The following is a 17,187-nucleotide window of genomic DNA, read 5'->3' as shown; positions in this document are numbered from 1 at the left end:
TTTATTATTTATTTCAGATGTTTTTATTGTAATTTATTTGAAGTTTTCACCCACGCCAAATCTCGCTAAAAATTCTCTTGTTTGAGTTGAATCTTCTTGTGTGTTCCGGGAGTCTGGTGGCCTACTTCTGAAACCTCAGGTAAAAATGTCTTCTTCTGGTTTTCGGGAGAAAGCAGTCATAGCATCCGTCTAGTAGTTCAGCGCCTGTTCCAGGAACAGCACCTAATTCAATAGTGTCATCCTGGTTCAATGCAAAGTTGTCCTCAACTTGAATTTCCATTTGTTGATACCGATACAGAATTTGAACTCAGTTATTGCAACACCATCTGGAACTTTGTCTCTCAGGCTTTCACAAACAGGTAGAACTCTTTTTTAAATATTGAGAGTAAGGTGTTTACTTAACTTAACAAGCATCTAAGTGGGGCACTTTGCTATGTTCAGGTAGTATTTACAGAATTTCGAGATTTTATAGGAACCAAAGTTTGCTTACAAAATAATATTTCTGTGCTTTTCATATACCTGCTGATAAAAAATTGTTTTAAATATCTTCCTTGAGAAAAATTTATCTCAATGCGCATTAGTTTTTATCCATCGCTCAAAGCTGCCTGACCGTCATTAGTCGATTTTTAGAAGGCGGAACACAGCCAGATGGCCCCAACCCCGTTCATTCACCTTTAAAAACCTGTTCACAACATTCCTTTAGCTGTCAGTTTCTAAGAATGATGGTCAAAAATATGATTCTGCCCTTGACAAAATGGGGGTGTTTCATTAGAAATTGAGTTCAAAACATTGGGTTTTCCAGTGAAACTTGGGGGTATTACGTTGTCGACGAAAGCAAGTGTTGATAAAATCTTGATCGCCTGGGGTAGAGAAAGTTGGGGGTCTAGAGCGCTTTCCATTCATGGACGCTTTACGTCACACACACGCCAGCAGCATGGAGTGCGAGTCCGATTTCACTCACATTCTGCCTTCTTGCAGGTTGGCCGAAACGGCCGTTAACTTGACCGATACCCCAGATATGGCCGAAAATCGAGGATCAACTAGCAACAACTCCGTACGTCTTCCAAATCAAGTAAAGCTATTAAACATTTCACAGTTAAAGTCGCAAAAAATAACAACAAAATTCTTATCATGACTATGGGTGCAGGTCAGTTTCCTGGTGGGATCCGACGGTGTTGGAGAGAGCGGAAATCCCCGTCCGGTGTCAGCATCTACCAATAAAGAAGAGGAGGAAAGTATCAGCAACGGCAGTGGAGACTTGTGTGAGGATGTCATCTCGCTTGGAAGCCAGGACACTATATCAGATGATTCGTCCACTAACGGCCAAGACAGCAAAAACTCTAAGCATCAGAAATCTTTGATGAGGTAATATACGGGTCAACGTACCCCCATTTTTTTTAATTTTTTAAAGTCCAACCATTTTCCCGCGCTTCTACGCAGTGTTTCATTCCAACACGCTTCAGAAAATCTTATCCACGAGTGGGGTGGGTGATCAGGGATAAGGATGACTCCCCATTTTAGTTCAGAAGCGTGTGGCTCGAATTACGGGATGGCAACTTTTTTTCATTTACTGTCAGTAGGGAGCTGATAAAGCATTTTAAATGTGTTGAAACAAAAACAAAACAGAACAGGATTCTAGACTGTGTGATAACGAGCGGCCTTTAGATCGTTTCTGACGTCGCCCATATCGGAAGACCCTTGCCATTCTCCAATGACTGAAGGGAGCATTTGTTTCTTTTTATTTTATGGAGTGACGCTTCTCCTTGGCTCCTAGTGTGATTGTTTTCCCATTTGAAATGTAGAGCTACTATGTCGCAGAGTCATTTGCGTGTGAAGCAACGCGGAATGGAGCTCAATAAGGACCTCAACGTGGCTACACCAGAGGAATTTGTTAGACAGTTTGGCGGCAATCGTGTAATCAATCGAGTGAGTAATGGTGTCTCCTGTGTTGTCTATGTCAGTGGTGTGAGTGCTTTATTTTGATATCTCTTGAAATCTATAGGTATTGATTGCCAACAATGGAATCGCAGCTGTCAAGTGTATGCGTTCTATACGCAGATGGGCTTATGAAATGTTTCGAAACGAACGGGCCATCCGCTTCGTCGTTATGGTTACGCCTGAAGACTTGAAAGGTACTTCATTATTTCCACATCAATGTAAAAAAAAACTTAGTCCATGTATTGAATTTTAACAGCTAACGCGGAGTACATCAAAATGGCTGACCACTACGTACCAGTTCCTGGAGGAACCAACAACAACAATTATGCTAATGTTGAACTGATTTTGGACATTGCAAAGCGTATGCAGGTACCAACGAAGAATGCATAAATTTACCGTATTGTATAAACAAAACCGGTTTGTTTTCCTCTTTTACCAGGTGCAAGCCGTCTGGGCTGGTTGGGGTCACGCGTCTGAAAATCCTAAACTTCCAGAGTTATTGATTAAGAATAGCATTGCTTTCATTGGGCCGCCAGAAAAGGCCATGTGGGCGCTAGGTGATAAAATAGCCTCAAGTATTGTAGCCCAAACGGCCGATATCCCAACACTTTCGTGGTCTGGGTCTGGTAAGCCTGAACTTTCCCACAGTTTTTGAGCCAAACGAACAAATGGTCTTATCCTATTTACTTCCCACTTTGATTTGTAGGACTCAAGGCTGAGTTTCGCGATAAGCGGATAAAAATTTCGACAGAGTTGTACCGGAAGGGATGCGTTGAATCAGCAGAGGAAGGTCTGGAGGCCGCTCAGAGGATCGGATTTCCGGTCATGATCAAAGCTAGTGAAGGTGGCGGTGGTAAGGGCATCCGGAAATCTGAGTCTGCCGACGATTTTGCCAACCTCTTCCGCCAGGTTACTCTTGTTACAGATTAGTACCGACTAATCATTAAACTATGATAATGTGCTGACTGATAGATTTTTAAAAATTTGACTTAATTAGGTCCAAGCGGAGGTCCAAGGTTCACCTATTTTCATTATGAAGACAGCCGGTTGCGCTCATCACTTGGAGGTGCAGATTTTAGCCGATCAATATGGAAATGCCATTTCACTTTTCGGTCGAGATTGTTCTATTCAAAGACGTCATCAAAAGATCATTGAGGAAGCTCCTTGTGCTATCGCTCCACCCCACATTTTTGAACAAATGGAAAAGGTGTCTTGACTTCTTGGCATCTGCAAAAAACGATTGGATTTTTAACCAGTTTCCTTGATGGTGTTAGGCTGCTGTCCGTCTTGCTAAAATGGTCGGTTACGTCAGTGCGGGAACTGTCGAATATCTATACGAAGCCGACGGAAGCTTCTACTTTTTGGAATTGAACCCTCGCTTGCAGGTTTTATTTTCATCCATTTTTCTTAATTCTTCTTGAGTTAATTCAATACTCTTTCTAAATGACAGGTGGAGCATCCTTGCACAGAGATGGTGTCAGACGTGAATTTGCCAGCTGCTCAGCTGCAAATTGCTATGGGTATTCCTTTGTATCGAATCAAATCGATTCGTACCTTATACCGTCTTAATCCTTGGGATAACATACCCATTGATTTTGATAACCCTCCTAATCCTCCTACTCCATGGGGGCACGTAATCGCTGCCCGTATCACGAGCGAGAATCCAGAGGAGGGATTCAAAGTACGATTGATTAATTTGTGCTCATTTACCGATAACAATCTGTTCATTCATTTTTTTTCCGTCCGTCATATAGCCCAGCTCTGGTACAGTACAAGAATTGAATTTCCGTTCGTCCAAAAATGTTTGGGGTTATTTCAGCGTAGCAGCATCTGGCGGATTACATGAATTTGCCGACTCACAATTCGGACATTGCTTCTCATGGGGCGAAGACCGCGAAGAAGCTCGTGAAAATATGGTCATTGCGCTTAAAGGTATTTTCCCCGTTTCCGTTCTTTCTTGGGTCCATCTAATCCTTATTGTCTTCTTCAATAGAATTATCAATTCGAGGCGATTTCCGCACCACAGTAGAGTATTTGATTACACTCTTGGAAACAGAAGATTTTCAGAGAAATAATATCAGTACAACATGGCTAGACGCTATGATCGCTCAACGGTTCAAGTCGGAGAAACCTGATCAGCTCCTGGCTGTTATTTGCGGTTCGCTGCACGTTGCCGATCAAACTATACTTAATTCGTTCCAGCACTTCCAGGCTTCATTAGAAAGAGGTCAAGTCCTTCCAGCCTACACATTGACCAACTGTGTGGAGGTGGAGCTGATTTACGAAGGAACTAAATACAAAATGCAAACCACAAAATCTGGGCCCAACAGCTACTTCCTGGCACTCAACGGCTCGTACAAAGAGCTGGAGATGCACAGGCTTGCCGATGGATCGCTTCTCCTTTCTGTCGATGGAGCCAGTTACAATACCTACATGAAGGAGGAGGTGGATCGTTACCGGGTCGTCATTGGCAATCAGACTTGTATTTTCGAAAAAGAGAACGACCCCACAATCCTTCGCACGCCTACCGCTGGCAAACTTCTTGGCTTTATGGTTGAGGAAGGAGGCCATGTCCAAGTAAGTAAACTTGTTTGATTAATGCGCCGTCATCAAGCGGAAACTAACTTTTATTTGATCAATACAGGCCGGCCAAGCGTATGCGGAGATTGAGGTAATGAAAATGGTGATGACGGTCACTGTTACCGAGTCGGGTTGCTTATATTACAACAAGCGCCCTGGAGCAATTTTAGATTCGGGGGCCATCATCGCCCACTTGGATTTAGATGATGCATCACGCATTCAGCGCGTTCAAATGTTTACTGGGCGTTTCCGAGAAAGTGAGCCAGGCTCCACCCTGCCTGTATGGGGGGACAAATTGAACCAAATCTATCAAAGCTGCCGTTCTGTCATGGATAATATCTTTGCTGGATATTGCCTACCTGATCCATTTTTCCAGCCCAAAATCAAAGAAACCATTGAGAAGATGATGACGGTCCTTAAGGATCCCAGTTTACCCCTGTTGGAGTTGCAGGATGTTATATCATCCATCTCTGGCCGTATCCCTGCTTCGGTCGAAAAGAAAATTCGCAAGCTCATGGCTCTTTACGCTAGTAACATTACTTCCGTCCTTGCTCAATTTCCTAGTCAGCAAGTGGCTAGCGTCATTGACACTCACGCCGCAACACTACAGAAGCGGGCCGATCGTGATGTCTTTTTCCTTACCACTCAAGGAATCGTTCAGCTTGTCCAGCGCTATCGAAACGGAATTCGAGGTAATCTTTTTGATTTGTAAAAATTTAAAATGTGAATTTTGAATTGTTCTTAATTTTTTTCTAATTTTTTCCTCAGGTCGAATGAAGGCCGTAGTGCACGATTTACTGAAACAATACTTGGTAGTAGAGGGCCAATTTCAAAACGGTCATTACGATAAGTGTGTATCCATGCTGCGCGAAAAGAATAAGGAAACGATGGCGGCTGTTGTGGCCACGATATTTTCTCATTCGCAGACGACGAAGAAGAATTTGTTGGTCACGCAGCTTATAGACCATCTGTGGAGTCACGAACCGGGTCTTACCGACGAATTGGCCACCATTCTCAAAGAATTGACTATGCTTAATCGCTCCGAAAATGCCAAAGTGGCTCTCAGAGCCAGACAGGTATGTTTTTTGAAGCTCGGTCAAATTATTTTAAAGAATTAATTAATCATACATTATTTTGTTCAGGTGTTGATTGCTGCCCACCAGCCAGCCTACGAGCTGCGTCATAATCAAATGGAATCGATTTTCTTGTCAGCCATTGACATCTATGGCCACGATTTCCATCCTGAAAATCTCCAAAAGCTCATCATGTCTGAGACATCCATCTTTGATGTACTGCATGATTTTTTTTCACATCCCAATCGGGCTGTCAGAATGGCTGCCTTGGAGGTCTACGTCCGTCGTTCTTACACTTCGTATGAACTAACGTGCCTTCAGCATAAGGATCTTTCTGAAAATCTCTGCGTCGTTCATTTTGAGGTAAAAAACATAGCCTTGCTCTATTACCTCAGACACGCACTAATAATGGTTTTTCAAATTATTTCCCTAGTTTTTACTCCCCTCTTCCCACCCAAATCGCATCCCTCACAACAAGGCTGCAAATATGAATTTGGTCATGTCTCACATCCCTAGTTTTGACGAGGTATCCAACCTCATAGATCTACCCACTGACTTGGAGAACTGCAACCGAACTGGCTGCATGGCCGCCTTCTCTCGTTTGGAGGACTTTGAAAATCATTTCGATGAAATGATGGAAGTCTTTGAAGACTCGCGCCCGTCAACTCCTGAGAGCGCTGATAACGGTGGTTCAGATTCGGATGGTGAAAATTGCGGAATCAACATGCTTTCGCAGTCGGTCACCCTTTCTCATTCGTTCTCAGATACTTCTTACATGGATAGTCTAACCAAACAGATGGTACTTGTTTTTGAAAATCAATCCTTGTTTTAAGTGTTTTAATCAATGTTTGTTTTTTTAAGGTCACGGAGGCTATCCACATAATTAATGTTGCTATTCGCTACACCGAAGAAGTGGAAGATACTGTTCTCAGCGAAAAGTTTACTGCGATTTGTGTACAGAAACGACCTCTTCTGATTGAACGGGGTATCCGTCGTATCACGTTTGTCGTTCTCTTCCGCCGGCAACATCCCAAATTCTTCACGTTCCGCGCACGAGACAACTTCAATGAGGATCGGATTTACAGACATCTCGAGCCTGCTCTCGCTTTCCAATTAGAAATAAATCGTTTACGCACCTACGAACTAGAGGCGCTCCCCACATCCAACCAAAAGATGCACCTATATTTAGGCAAGGCTAAAGTAGCCAAAGGCCAGGAAGTAACCGACTATCGGTTCTTCATCAGGTCCATAATTCGTCATTCGGATTTGATTACAAAAGAAGCTTCTTTCGAGTATTTGCAAAACGAAGGTAAATTTCCATGTTGCATTTATTCTAGATTCTCTTTAGCTTCATTGGGTGCCTTTCCTTTTAGGTGAACGATTGTTACTGGAAGCAATGGACGAGTTGGAAGTAGCCTTCTCCCATCCTTACAGCCGGCGCACAGATTGCAATCACATCTTTCTCAATTTTGTTCCAACGGTCATTATGGATCCTTCCAAGATTGAGGAAAGTGTTAGGGCTATGGTGATGCGTTACGGTCCGCGCCTGTGGAAGCTCCGCGTTCTCCAGGTACCGTTCACAATCAGATTAAAATATAATTGTTTTTGTTCATCCTTATTTGTTGGGGTTTAGGCTGAGCTGAAAATGATCATTCGGCAGACGCATAACGGCAAGACTGTTCCGATCCGTCTGTGCCTCAACAACGAGAGTGGATATTACCTGGACATTTGCATGTATAGAGAAACGACTGATCCACGAACTGGAGTCGTCAAATTCGAAGCATATGGACCTCGTCACGGACCTCTGCATGGACTTCCCATTTCAACTCCTTATATGACCAAAGATTATCTACAGCTCAAACGATTCCAGGCCCAATCCAACGGCACAACTTACGTCTACGATTATCCGGATATGTTCCGACAGACGTGCAAACGTATGTGGAATGAGTACATCGCTCGCAATTCGAAAGAGAACATCATCCTTCCTGAATTGTTGGTTACATCTGTCGAATTGGTGTTGGATGTCGAAGGAAACTTGATCGAGCAGAAAAGGCTTCCGGGTATGTTGGATTTATCTTATTTTGCCCCATTTAACTTAAGTTAATCGCAATATTGGATTCACTTTTAGGAGAAAACAATATCGGCATGGTAGCCTGGAGAGTTAAACTCATCACGCCGGAATATCAAACTGGGCGAGAAATAATTGTCATTTGTAACGACATTACCTTCATGATCGGCTCGTTTGGCCCTCAAGAAGATAAGCTTTTCTTGGCCGCTTCGCAGTTAGCTCGATCACTGAAAATTCCGCGTATCTACATCGCGGCCAACAGTGGAGCTAGGATTGGGCTAGCGGAAGAAATCAAGCATCTCTTCCGAGTTGCGTGGGTCGACAATAGCGACCCAGAAAAGGGTTTCAAGTACATTTACTTGACTCCGGACGATTTCAAGAAAGTTGCGGCTTTCAATTCAGTCCGCGCCGAGCTGATCGACGAACATGGGGAGGCACGATATAGAATTACTGACATTATTGGCAAAGAAGACGGTCTAGGTGTTGAAAACCTCCGCCATTCCGGAATGATTGCCGGGGAATCTTCTCAAGCTTACAACGTAACAAATAACAATTTTTAAGTTAATTCCCATCATGAAAATTGTAATTCATTTATTGTTGTCTGTCTAGGATATTGTGACTATTTCCTTGGTGTCTTGTCGAGCTATTGGCATCGGAGCTTATCTGGTCCGCCTGGGTCAACGTGTTATTCAGATCGAAAATTCGCACATCATTTTAACTGGATATAGTGCTCTTAACAGACTGCTGGGACGGGAAGTCTATACATCGAACTCGCAACTCGGAGGCATTCAGATTATGTACAACAACGGCGTGTCTCACCGTACGGACGCTCATGACCTGGAAGGCATCCAGAGCATTTTGCGTTGGCTGTCGTACATGCCCAAATGCAAGGGCGCTCCTCTGCCGATCAACCCGATTTACGACTCCATCGATCGTGAAATAAAGTACATGCCAACCAAAGCACCTTACGATCCCCGTTGGCTCCTGTCTGGCAGGTAAAATAATTGGATCCAATACCTTGAATGTGGGTTTTCAAATGTCGTTTGTTATTTCAGGCAAAATCCACTTCATCCAGACGAGTGGGAATCTGGTTTCTTTGACAGAGGTTCATTCGACGAGATCATGGCCGCTTGGGCCCAAACTGTCGTTTGCGGTAGGGCAAGACTAGGTGGTATTCCCATTGGAGTTATCGCTGTCGAGACGCGTACCGTTGAACTCAACTTACCCGCGGATCCAGCCAATCTTGATTCGGAAGCCAAAGTGGTTTCCCAAGCTGGACAGGTAAAATACTTACATTTCTTTCACCGGCAGAAGTTGTAGGTTAAAACATTTGTCTTTGTATATAGGTGTGGTTCCCGGACTCGGCTTATAAGACAGCGCAAGCTATTCTAGATTTTAGTCGCGAAGAATTGCCTTTAATTATCTTTGCCAATTGGCGAGGCTTCTCGGGCGGAATGAAGGACATGTACGAACAGGTAAAACTATTATTGTGATGATACTTTGTAAGAGCTAGTAGTATTAACAGCCGTGATTCTCCAAGGTGGTCAAATTCGGTGCGTATATTGTGGATGGGTTGCGTGAATATAAGCAACCTATCATGGTCTACATTCCGCCATTTGCCGAACTTCGTGGCGGTGCTTGGGTCGTCATCGATCCAACCATCAACGAATCTTACATGGAAATGTATGCGGATCCCGAATCTCGTGGCGGTGTTCTCGAACCAGAGGGTGTTGTCGAGGTCAAGTTTAAACTCAAGGATCTGCTCAAAACCATGGCGCGTATTGATCCAGTCATCCAAGGATTGCGGGAGAAATTATCTAAGCCAGAGTTGAACCCAACTGACAAACGAAGTCTGGAACAACAGTTGAACCAACGAGAAGATTTGCTGGCTCCTATGTACCGACAGGTATGGATATCATAACGAGTCACTGTGAATTGAAAATAACATTTTCTTTGATGTTGGATTTAGGTTGCAACTTATTTCGCTGATTTGCACGACACTCCAGAACGCATGCACGAAAAAGGTGTCATTCATGACATTGTTCCGTGGAAAAAGTCGCGTACTTACTTCTATTGGCGCTTGCGGCGCCGTCTCTTGGAGAAGGAAACTGTCTTAAAAATTATTCAAGTTCAGCAACAACTCACTCATCCTCAAGCCGAAGCTATGCTTCGCCGTTGGTTTGTTGAAGACAAAGGTGCAACTGATGGTTACTTGTGGGAAGATAATCGAATCGTCGTCGAATGGCTGGAAGATCAACTAAAAGTAAAATTATTTGATTTAAAAAAAAAATAACACTTTTGGTGGATCAATTTAACTAACTGTCTATTTTCTCCTAAGGGTGAATGTCAGAAGCCTGTTCTGATGGAGAACATTCGCTGTCTGAAACGGGAATTTGCCCTCGCTCAGGTCCGCACCTTAATGCAGGAGACTCCTGAAATTGGTTTGGACTCGATTGTGCACATAGTTCAGAATTTGAGTCCCGCTCAGCGAGCTGAAGTGGCCAAAGCCATAGGTCGTCTGGACGGCACCCCGGCACCTGCTCCTGCACCCGTAGCACAGGCGGTGGCTCCTTCTGGAAGCGCCGCGACCAGTTGTAGCGCCTCTCTAGATAGCAGCCCTGGTGCTGTTCCTTGATTGTTATAAATGTCGTATAGATCCGACAAAGTTCGTTTAGCTCAAACGTCGTGTGCAGCCCTTCTAAATGCTGTACCGTATCTGTTATTTCTCTCAATGTGGAATTCGGTAAAAATGCATTCCTATTATATCTTCATATCTTATGCTCGCCACTTGTTTTCGTCGCATCCAGCTTAGCTGGAGTAAAGAGCCCAATTATTGTAGATCGACAGTAAAAGTTTTGGATTTTGAACTTGATTGTGTCGATCATTGCATAAATTTATACCTCCCCAATGCTTCTTTTGATTCTCTGTACGTTTTTTCTCATTACCAAAGAGTAAAAATAGAATATGTTCAGGAAGAAACTAGTGTATCCCATATACCAACAGGGCCATAAGAATCTTCTTTTCTCTTCTCTCTTCATTCGAATTTTCTATTAGATTAAAATTTTCTATTAATAAAAAAAAAAGGTTCGACTCGGAGGGGTGGGGTCGGATTTTACTTATTTAATATCTAATGCTACTTTTCCTAATTTGTATGAAACGAATGAATATTATGTCATCCATTTGTGGCATTGTCCTAAGACGCCGGCTATGCTCATACCCATAGCTCATTACCCTAATTCATAGCACACAACCGTATTAGGTTAGTTTTTATTAATAATTATATTTCTGACTAACTTAAACCTAGTCTAATTGACGCAAGCGTCGTTCACTCAATCTAACTTTTTTACGAACTTTTTTCTTGTAAGCAATTATGCTCACGATGAGAGTCGAACCCAGGTCCCTAAATTTCAATTATCTACAATCGTAAAGCAGACGCTTTATTAGACTCACCTACCCGCTCCCTATGATAATATGTTATTTTCCGTTAATTATTTCTAACTAAATAATTGCGGAATTTCATTAAAGTGGAAATTTAAGATATTAAGACTTAAGAGATCAAAGCGCATTTTTTTCAATCATAGAAATGTAATATTTTTATTTTTTAATTGAATGGAATATGGAAATCTGGAAATGGAATTGAATTTACAGAGCGGTATCGAGTTTAAAAAACTGGCAGCATCGCTTTTCTGGTCAGTTCGTCTGCTGTCCAATAGGTAAAAAAAAAATTTCAAAAATTGAACTGAAAGTGAAAGCTGAAACTCACGTCGACCGTTAAATTCGTTAGACAACAACACACACGGTGAGGCTATACTATAACTCAGCATAGTGTGTGTTCATAATAATAAGTTTCAGTAATTTAACTGTTTTATTATAGTAAACTTTTGGTGAAAAGTCTGTTCAAGCTAAGTTTTTTTTCTGGATTGCCCAATCGGAAATCTGATCCCACAGGTGTCCCGTTCCCCACACGTGGTTGAAATAAAGCAGCCCAGTCTTGGAAACGTTTGATGAAGACGACGACGATGAACGAAATGTTATTGTTATGTTTCAGTATACAGTGGAAGGTATGTAACATTCAGTTCTTAAAATTCTGTGTGGATTTGTTACATTTTGACATGTAACATTAGCAAACCATTGCAAATGTAATCTAGATGCCACCATTGCATGAATGGTTTGCACCACATTGACAGACTACAAAGTACTTAGTTATAGTTACCTTACTTTGTAATCTGTGATATTAAATTGACAGCATTTTTTCATTGTGTAATGATGACACACTCCTATCAAGTAAAGTAAAGAATTAATTAAAATGTTAAGATGTGTTCAACTTTCAAGGGAGATTAGCCGTAACAAGGAAAACGGGCGGTATAGAAACAGGAAGAGACTTCACGGGGAAATTTCCAAGATTTTTTTTCACCCTAAAACCCGCCTAAAACGAAATGGTATTTCCAATATCAACTGAAAAAAAAACTGATAGTTATTCAAAAGGCCTTCCATTTATTAGTTAAGGTCGGATTTTACCTGTTTTCCGTTTTGATTTCGTGAATGCAGCCTATAGCAGGTAGAAAACGTACACTCACGACGCTAGTTGACGTTTGTCGTTAGAGCTCACTAGCCGCGTTAGTTTCTCTCGGTTTCTCTGCAGCTGCTTGCTCTGTGTACACTTTATACAGGCTTTTCAATAATCGACAGTCATTTTTCATTAGTTCCAAGCAGGTAATTGTCTCATTTTTACTAAGCATTGATAAATTATGTTGATGAGTTAATTTCAGATTGCCATGGTTTGACAACGACAATAACATAAATCCATTTGTTTTCAGAAAATGTAAGCCCCACCCTATGTTATGCAATAACTTTCCTTGGTCTTTGTGGTACAAGTCATACTTTCTGACAAGGCAAAATAGTTTGATACATACTTTCAAAAGTTTTATAACCTTATTTTCTAAACATAAAACAAAAAAAACGTAACGCGGTAACGCCTACTAATTCTATTCTATAGATAAGAGCGTAATGAGTATGTCTAAATGGTGAAGCTGCACAACATCCTTAGAATGTTCTTGTTATTGCTACTATGTGCGCACTAAATAGTAGAATTTAATGAGTATAGTGTTTCACAGGAACTTATTGTATTATCGATAATTTAGTTATCTGGACAAAATCTAAAAAAGTTTCTGCAGCGGTTAAAACCACACATCCGCTTCACACAGCATTACAGGGCTGTTTTCAGAAGTTAACATTCAGCAATAAAAAATGGAGGAAGTAAGCATAATGTTGATTATTGAAAATATGTAAAATAATTTGAACTCGAAACTTCATTTCCAGAATATTCCTACTGTATTTCCGGCTTCGTCGTTTAATCCCCGAGCTGATGCTGATGCGCTTCATAAGGCAATGAAAGGTTTGGGTACTGACGAAAAAGTTCTCATAAGTATTCTGTGCCATCGCACCCGTGACCAGCGCGTGTCAATAAATCATGCCTACAAGGCAGGCTATGGAAAGGTACTAATTTGATAGCAAGATATTGTTTTTTTGCTTTGTTTTTGTTTCTCTTATTAATGTTCGTAATTATTATGTAAAATAAGGATTTGGAGTCGGCAATTAAAAGCGAACTGGGCGGTTGTTTTGAAAACTTGATGGTTGCTCTCTGCCTTCCTCTGGCAGAGTTTATGGCACGTGAAGTTCATCATGCTATCAGTGGAATAGGAACTAACGAAGGGACGCTCATTGAAATTCTTTGTAGCGGGACTAACCAGGATATACGAGAAATGAACGCTGCTTACCAACAATGTGAAAATAGTAGATTGATAGGTTTATTATGTTCTAATTTGTTATTTGTGACTTTTTATTCGTCAGTGTACGGGCATCCTATGGAAAATGATATTAAGGGAGATACCTCTGGTGAATTTGAATTGCTTCTCGTTTCATTGGTCCAGGTGAACTTTTTGCTAATTTAGTGTACCATTATTCGATTAAAATATCTTAAATTAATTTTGATTCCGTTTAATTCAACTTGTAGGGTCAAAGAGATGAGAATCAGACGGTTGATGTTTACGAGGCTAGAGCAGATGCCCATCTTTTGTTTCAAGCAGGTAGTTTTGTAAACTGCGTTACTGTATTTCATTTTCTAGTGATCAATACGGCACAGCCTCTTTCAGTGTTAATATCCGCTTTATATATTTCCAGGAGCGGCAAAGGTAGGAACAGATGAAAGTGTTTTTCATTCTATCCTCGCTTCTCGTAGTTGGCCTCATTTACGGATTGTTATGTACGAGTATCAAGAAATGCATGGCCACACGTTGGAGCATGCTGTGATGAGTGAGTTCTCGTTTAACGCCGAGAGGGGTCTTTTAACAATATGTAAGTTTCACAGTTTCCTACGAAATTCCTACTTCTTGCATGACTTCACAATATTGTTGACATTCTGCCAGTGCAATGTGCCAAAAACCGACATGAATATTTCGCTCATCGCCTACATCACGCCATTGATGGATTGGGCACAAACGAGTATGATCTAATCTTTACTGATTTTTCACTGAATTTAATTGACATATATTTTACTTATTCAGTCGTAACCTTATTCGTATAATCGTTAGTCGTTGTGATGTTGATCTCAACAACATAAAACAAGAGTATGAAAGGAAATTCAGCCGTAGTCTTCAAGCTGATCTTTCGGTACTGAAATGCTTTTACTTTTCTTTTCAATAAAGTTTGAAAGAAAATAACGATTTCTTCGTAGGGCGATTCTTCAGGTGATTACCAAAGGGCACTTTTGGCTCTTCTCGGCTGAAAATGTAATCGGGAATTACATTCTTTACATTAGAGTTATTTCTGAATTATCTTTAATACTTTCATTAAAATAATTTTTGGTTTTAAAAAATTTCATTTGTTACAATCATAAAGACAATAATAAGGTCTTAAATCTGTTTCTTTAATTTGCTAATTCTTGACTGAATATGAAGGAAACACACTGTGGTTTGGGAAACCACTCGGGCATTATAGATTATAGTTCTGGGTAATATTTGATTAGCCTACACCTTCGTCTCGATGAGCACAGATCAGTTTCTCCGGAGTAAAATCTACAGCGTTTATAGGAATAAAGAGTTGCCTTTAAAATGTTAAAAAATCTTTCCTTGACGTAATCGAAACGGACTGCCAATTGAATTTCTGAATGACAAAACATTTGTAAATTCTTTTCTGTGATTTGATATTTCGATCAAAATTAAAGTTCTTAAAGTAAAGTTAGATATAATCTAGTTCGTAAGTTAAATATAATATGACACTTGTTAGTTAAAGCATGGTTAAAGAACATCATTCATTCACCGAAGAAACGAGTTAAATTTTTCAAATGTCAATTGGTAAAAAAGAGAGTTTAAGCCATAACCATTTGATATTCATTTTGATATTGGTTACCCTACCCAGCAACGCCAACCTAAAGAAGGAAAGGCCAGTTTGCATGTCCTTCACATTCGAAGGTTACGGAGATCATTACGTAAAACGTGTCATGCAGTGGGGTAGAGGTTGGGTGAGAACGACACGCGTTACATAGCCATTTGGTATTCATTTTGATATTGGTTTTTGTAGACCCATCCCCAGCAACATCCGGCAACATCTACTTGCAGAAGGAAAGAACATTTTCCGTCACTTTTGAAGGTCATGGTTACGTAAAATGTGTCATGTGGTGTAGAGGTTGGGTGAGAACGGTACGTGTCGCATCATTATCAAGCAGGTACAATAGCCGCAAGGCTTAGGAGGGGAATGGTGAGAAAAAATCTTATAAAAGGAGAGAAAAAAGGCGTTGTTGGAAATCAGTTGAGTGAGTATCTCCGGCACGGCAACAACTGCAGCGTACCATCTGCTTTAGTGCTTTCTTCATCCTTATTACAGCAGTTCACATCAATCATTGGTAAATATGCATTTTTATTTCTAGTCGTGAATCAGTTTTATCTCGTGTCTAGTTGTTGATAAAACTGTTATAATTTTAAAATTGTTTATTGTACAGATAACTATAGCGTTATGTTGGGTCTCATTGATGGCTTGGTTGACCACGAGAGAAAATCGTATAAAAGGAGAGAGAAAAGGCGATCGTTATCAGTCGAGTGAGCATCGAGCATCTCCAACACGGCAACAACTGCACTGCCCTATCACTGCATTCCTCATCGTGTAACCAAATCGCAATCATGGGTAAATATTCTGTTTTCTACATTGAGTTTTATATGAATCCTACTTTTTTCTATTTATTAATATGCCATTGAAAATTAATGTTAAACTTATTCCTTGTTTAGCTAACGTCGTGCTGCTGTTGGGCGTTGTATGGCTGGGTCGACCACTGGTGTACCGATGTCTCCTGGGTATAGCGGATACCAAACCGCAACGCCCCTGCCTTACTACACAACAACAACTTTAACGACCATTTTCTACACCGAGGCCCCCAAGTACTACACCACTAAGCATGCCATAACTTACGCTTCGCCGAGTTACTACACCGATGCCCCGAATTATTACTCTGCCTCGAACTTCACCACCAAGGCAGCGGAGTACTACACGACTATGTATGCTGCCCTATTTACTACACTGAGGCTCCCAAGTACTGCTGTGTTCCAAGCTACTACACCGAGTCTCCAGCTACTACACCGAGTCTCCAGCTACTACACCGAGTCTCCAGCTACTACACCGAGTCTCCAGCTACTTTCTTGACCAAAACGGTTGAATACTACACCGGAGCGCTTAAGTACTACTCTACCCCGAACTACACAGCCACAACTGAGGCGGAGAAGGATTACGCAGCCCCCACTGCCTACACAGAAGCTGTTCCTTCCTACAACGTTGAACAGAAATACTACACTGATGCTCTAGTTTACTACACCCCAACCTACGCTAAATCTAGCAACAACACCGAAGCCTCAGAGTACTGCACCGAAGAAGCATCATATTATACAACCGTGTTCGATGTCCCAATTTAGTACACCGAGGAACCCAAGTATTACTCTGCTTCAAGCTGCTACCAAACTAAGGCTCATAATTATTAAACCGCTACTTACGCTGATTTGATTTGATTATTTGTGTCGGGATTTGTGTTCAGATTTGTCGGTTATTTTTTAATAGTTGCTAGTCACAGATATGATTGTGGCTGTTTAATGAGAAAACAAATATTTAATTGCGGGAAACTATCTTGTAAGACTTCCCTTAATACCTTTAAACCTTTCGACATTGCGACAGGTGTTCCTATATTGGTTGGATTTTTTCTTTTTCATATTTAAAAGGTAACTACTTCTCTAGTCGCTCTTCATACGGACATATTCTGGTCTTTGGACGACATTGTGTTTGGCCCTATAACAGAATTTTATTGAAAGAAAAATGTTTACAAACAATTGCCAAGTGTCTGCATGCATGAATATAAAACTTAAAAATCGAACCAATATACTATCTTATAGCTAAACATAACTTTGCTACAAATTACTCAGACACAATGAACTAAATCATGAAAAGGAATTGCTTTATTTTCCCACCTCCACCCACAATTCCTCCACTTTA

General features: G+C 41.1%; 2 protein-coding genes across 9 annotated transcripts; both read left to right on the top strand.

The window, feature by feature from the left end:
- The first annotated feature begins 221 nt into the window (after positions 1–221).
- On the top strand, positions 222–10,638 carry LOC124200171 (acetyl-CoA carboxylase-like). Of its 2 annotated transcripts, none has more exons than XM_046596311.1 (27): positions 222–359; positions 979–1,072; positions 1,148–1,365; positions 1,803–1,926; positions 2,003–2,132; positions 2,195–2,307; positions 2,378–2,564; positions 2,645–2,847; positions 2,936–3,145; positions 3,213–3,323; positions 3,389–3,619; positions 3,693–3,870; positions 3,932–4,515; positions 4,583–5,210; positions 5,287–5,594; positions 5,661–5,954; positions 6,025–6,390; positions 6,453–6,900; positions 6,965–7,161; positions 7,225–7,651; positions 7,720–8,198; positions 8,269–8,654; positions 8,715–8,940; positions 9,006–9,134; positions 9,200–9,565; positions 9,629–9,922; positions 9,998–10,638. In XM_046596311.1, the coding sequence occupies exons 1-27, from the start codon at positions 250–252 to the stop codon at positions 10,292–10,294; spliced, it is 7,338 nt and encodes a 2,445-aa protein (XP_046452267.1). In that variant the 5' UTR covers positions 222–249; the 3' UTR covers positions 10,295–10,638. The 2 variants fall into 2 exon arrangements, with proteins under 2 accessions (XP_046452267.1, XP_046452266.1); XM_046596310.1 differs by having other exon boundaries at positions 1,142–1,365.
- Positions 10,639–11,366: 728 nt separating this feature from the next.
- On the top strand, positions 11,367–14,579 carry LOC124200174 (annexin B9-like). 7 transcript variants are annotated; one of them, XM_046596322.1, is made up of 11 exons: positions 11,367–11,458; positions 11,608–11,720; positions 12,801–12,915; positions 12,979–13,155; positions 13,239–13,443; positions 13,510–13,589; positions 13,673–13,745; positions 13,840–14,013; positions 14,085–14,160; positions 14,223–14,328; positions 14,393–14,579. In XM_046596322.1, exons 3-11 carry the CDS (start codon positions 12,907–12,909, stop codon positions 14,441–14,443), a joined length of 951 nt encoding a protein of 316 aa, XP_046452278.1. In that variant the 5' UTR covers positions 11,367–11,458; positions 11,608–11,720; positions 12,801–12,906; the 3' UTR covers positions 14,444–14,579. The 7 variants fall into 7 exon arrangements, with proteins under 7 accessions (XP_046452278.1, XP_046452275.1, XP_046452279.1 ...); XM_046596319.1 differs by having other exon boundaries at positions 12,774–12,915; XM_046596318.1 differs by lacking the exons at positions 11,367–11,458; positions 11,608–11,720 and adding exons at positions 12,248–12,372; positions 12,429–12,481.
- Positions 14,580–17,187: the final 2,608 nt, after the last annotated feature.

Source organism: Daphnia pulex, chromosome 8 (genome assembly GCF_021134715.1).
Source record: "Daphnia pulex isolate KAP4 chromosome 8, ASM2113471v1".
Lineage (NCBI taxonomy): Eukaryota > Metazoa > Arthropoda > Branchiopoda > Diplostraca > Daphniidae > Daphnia > Daphnia pulex.
Note: the sequence above shows the minus strand (reverse complement) of the source record. Positions and strands in the feature narration are given on the sequence as shown.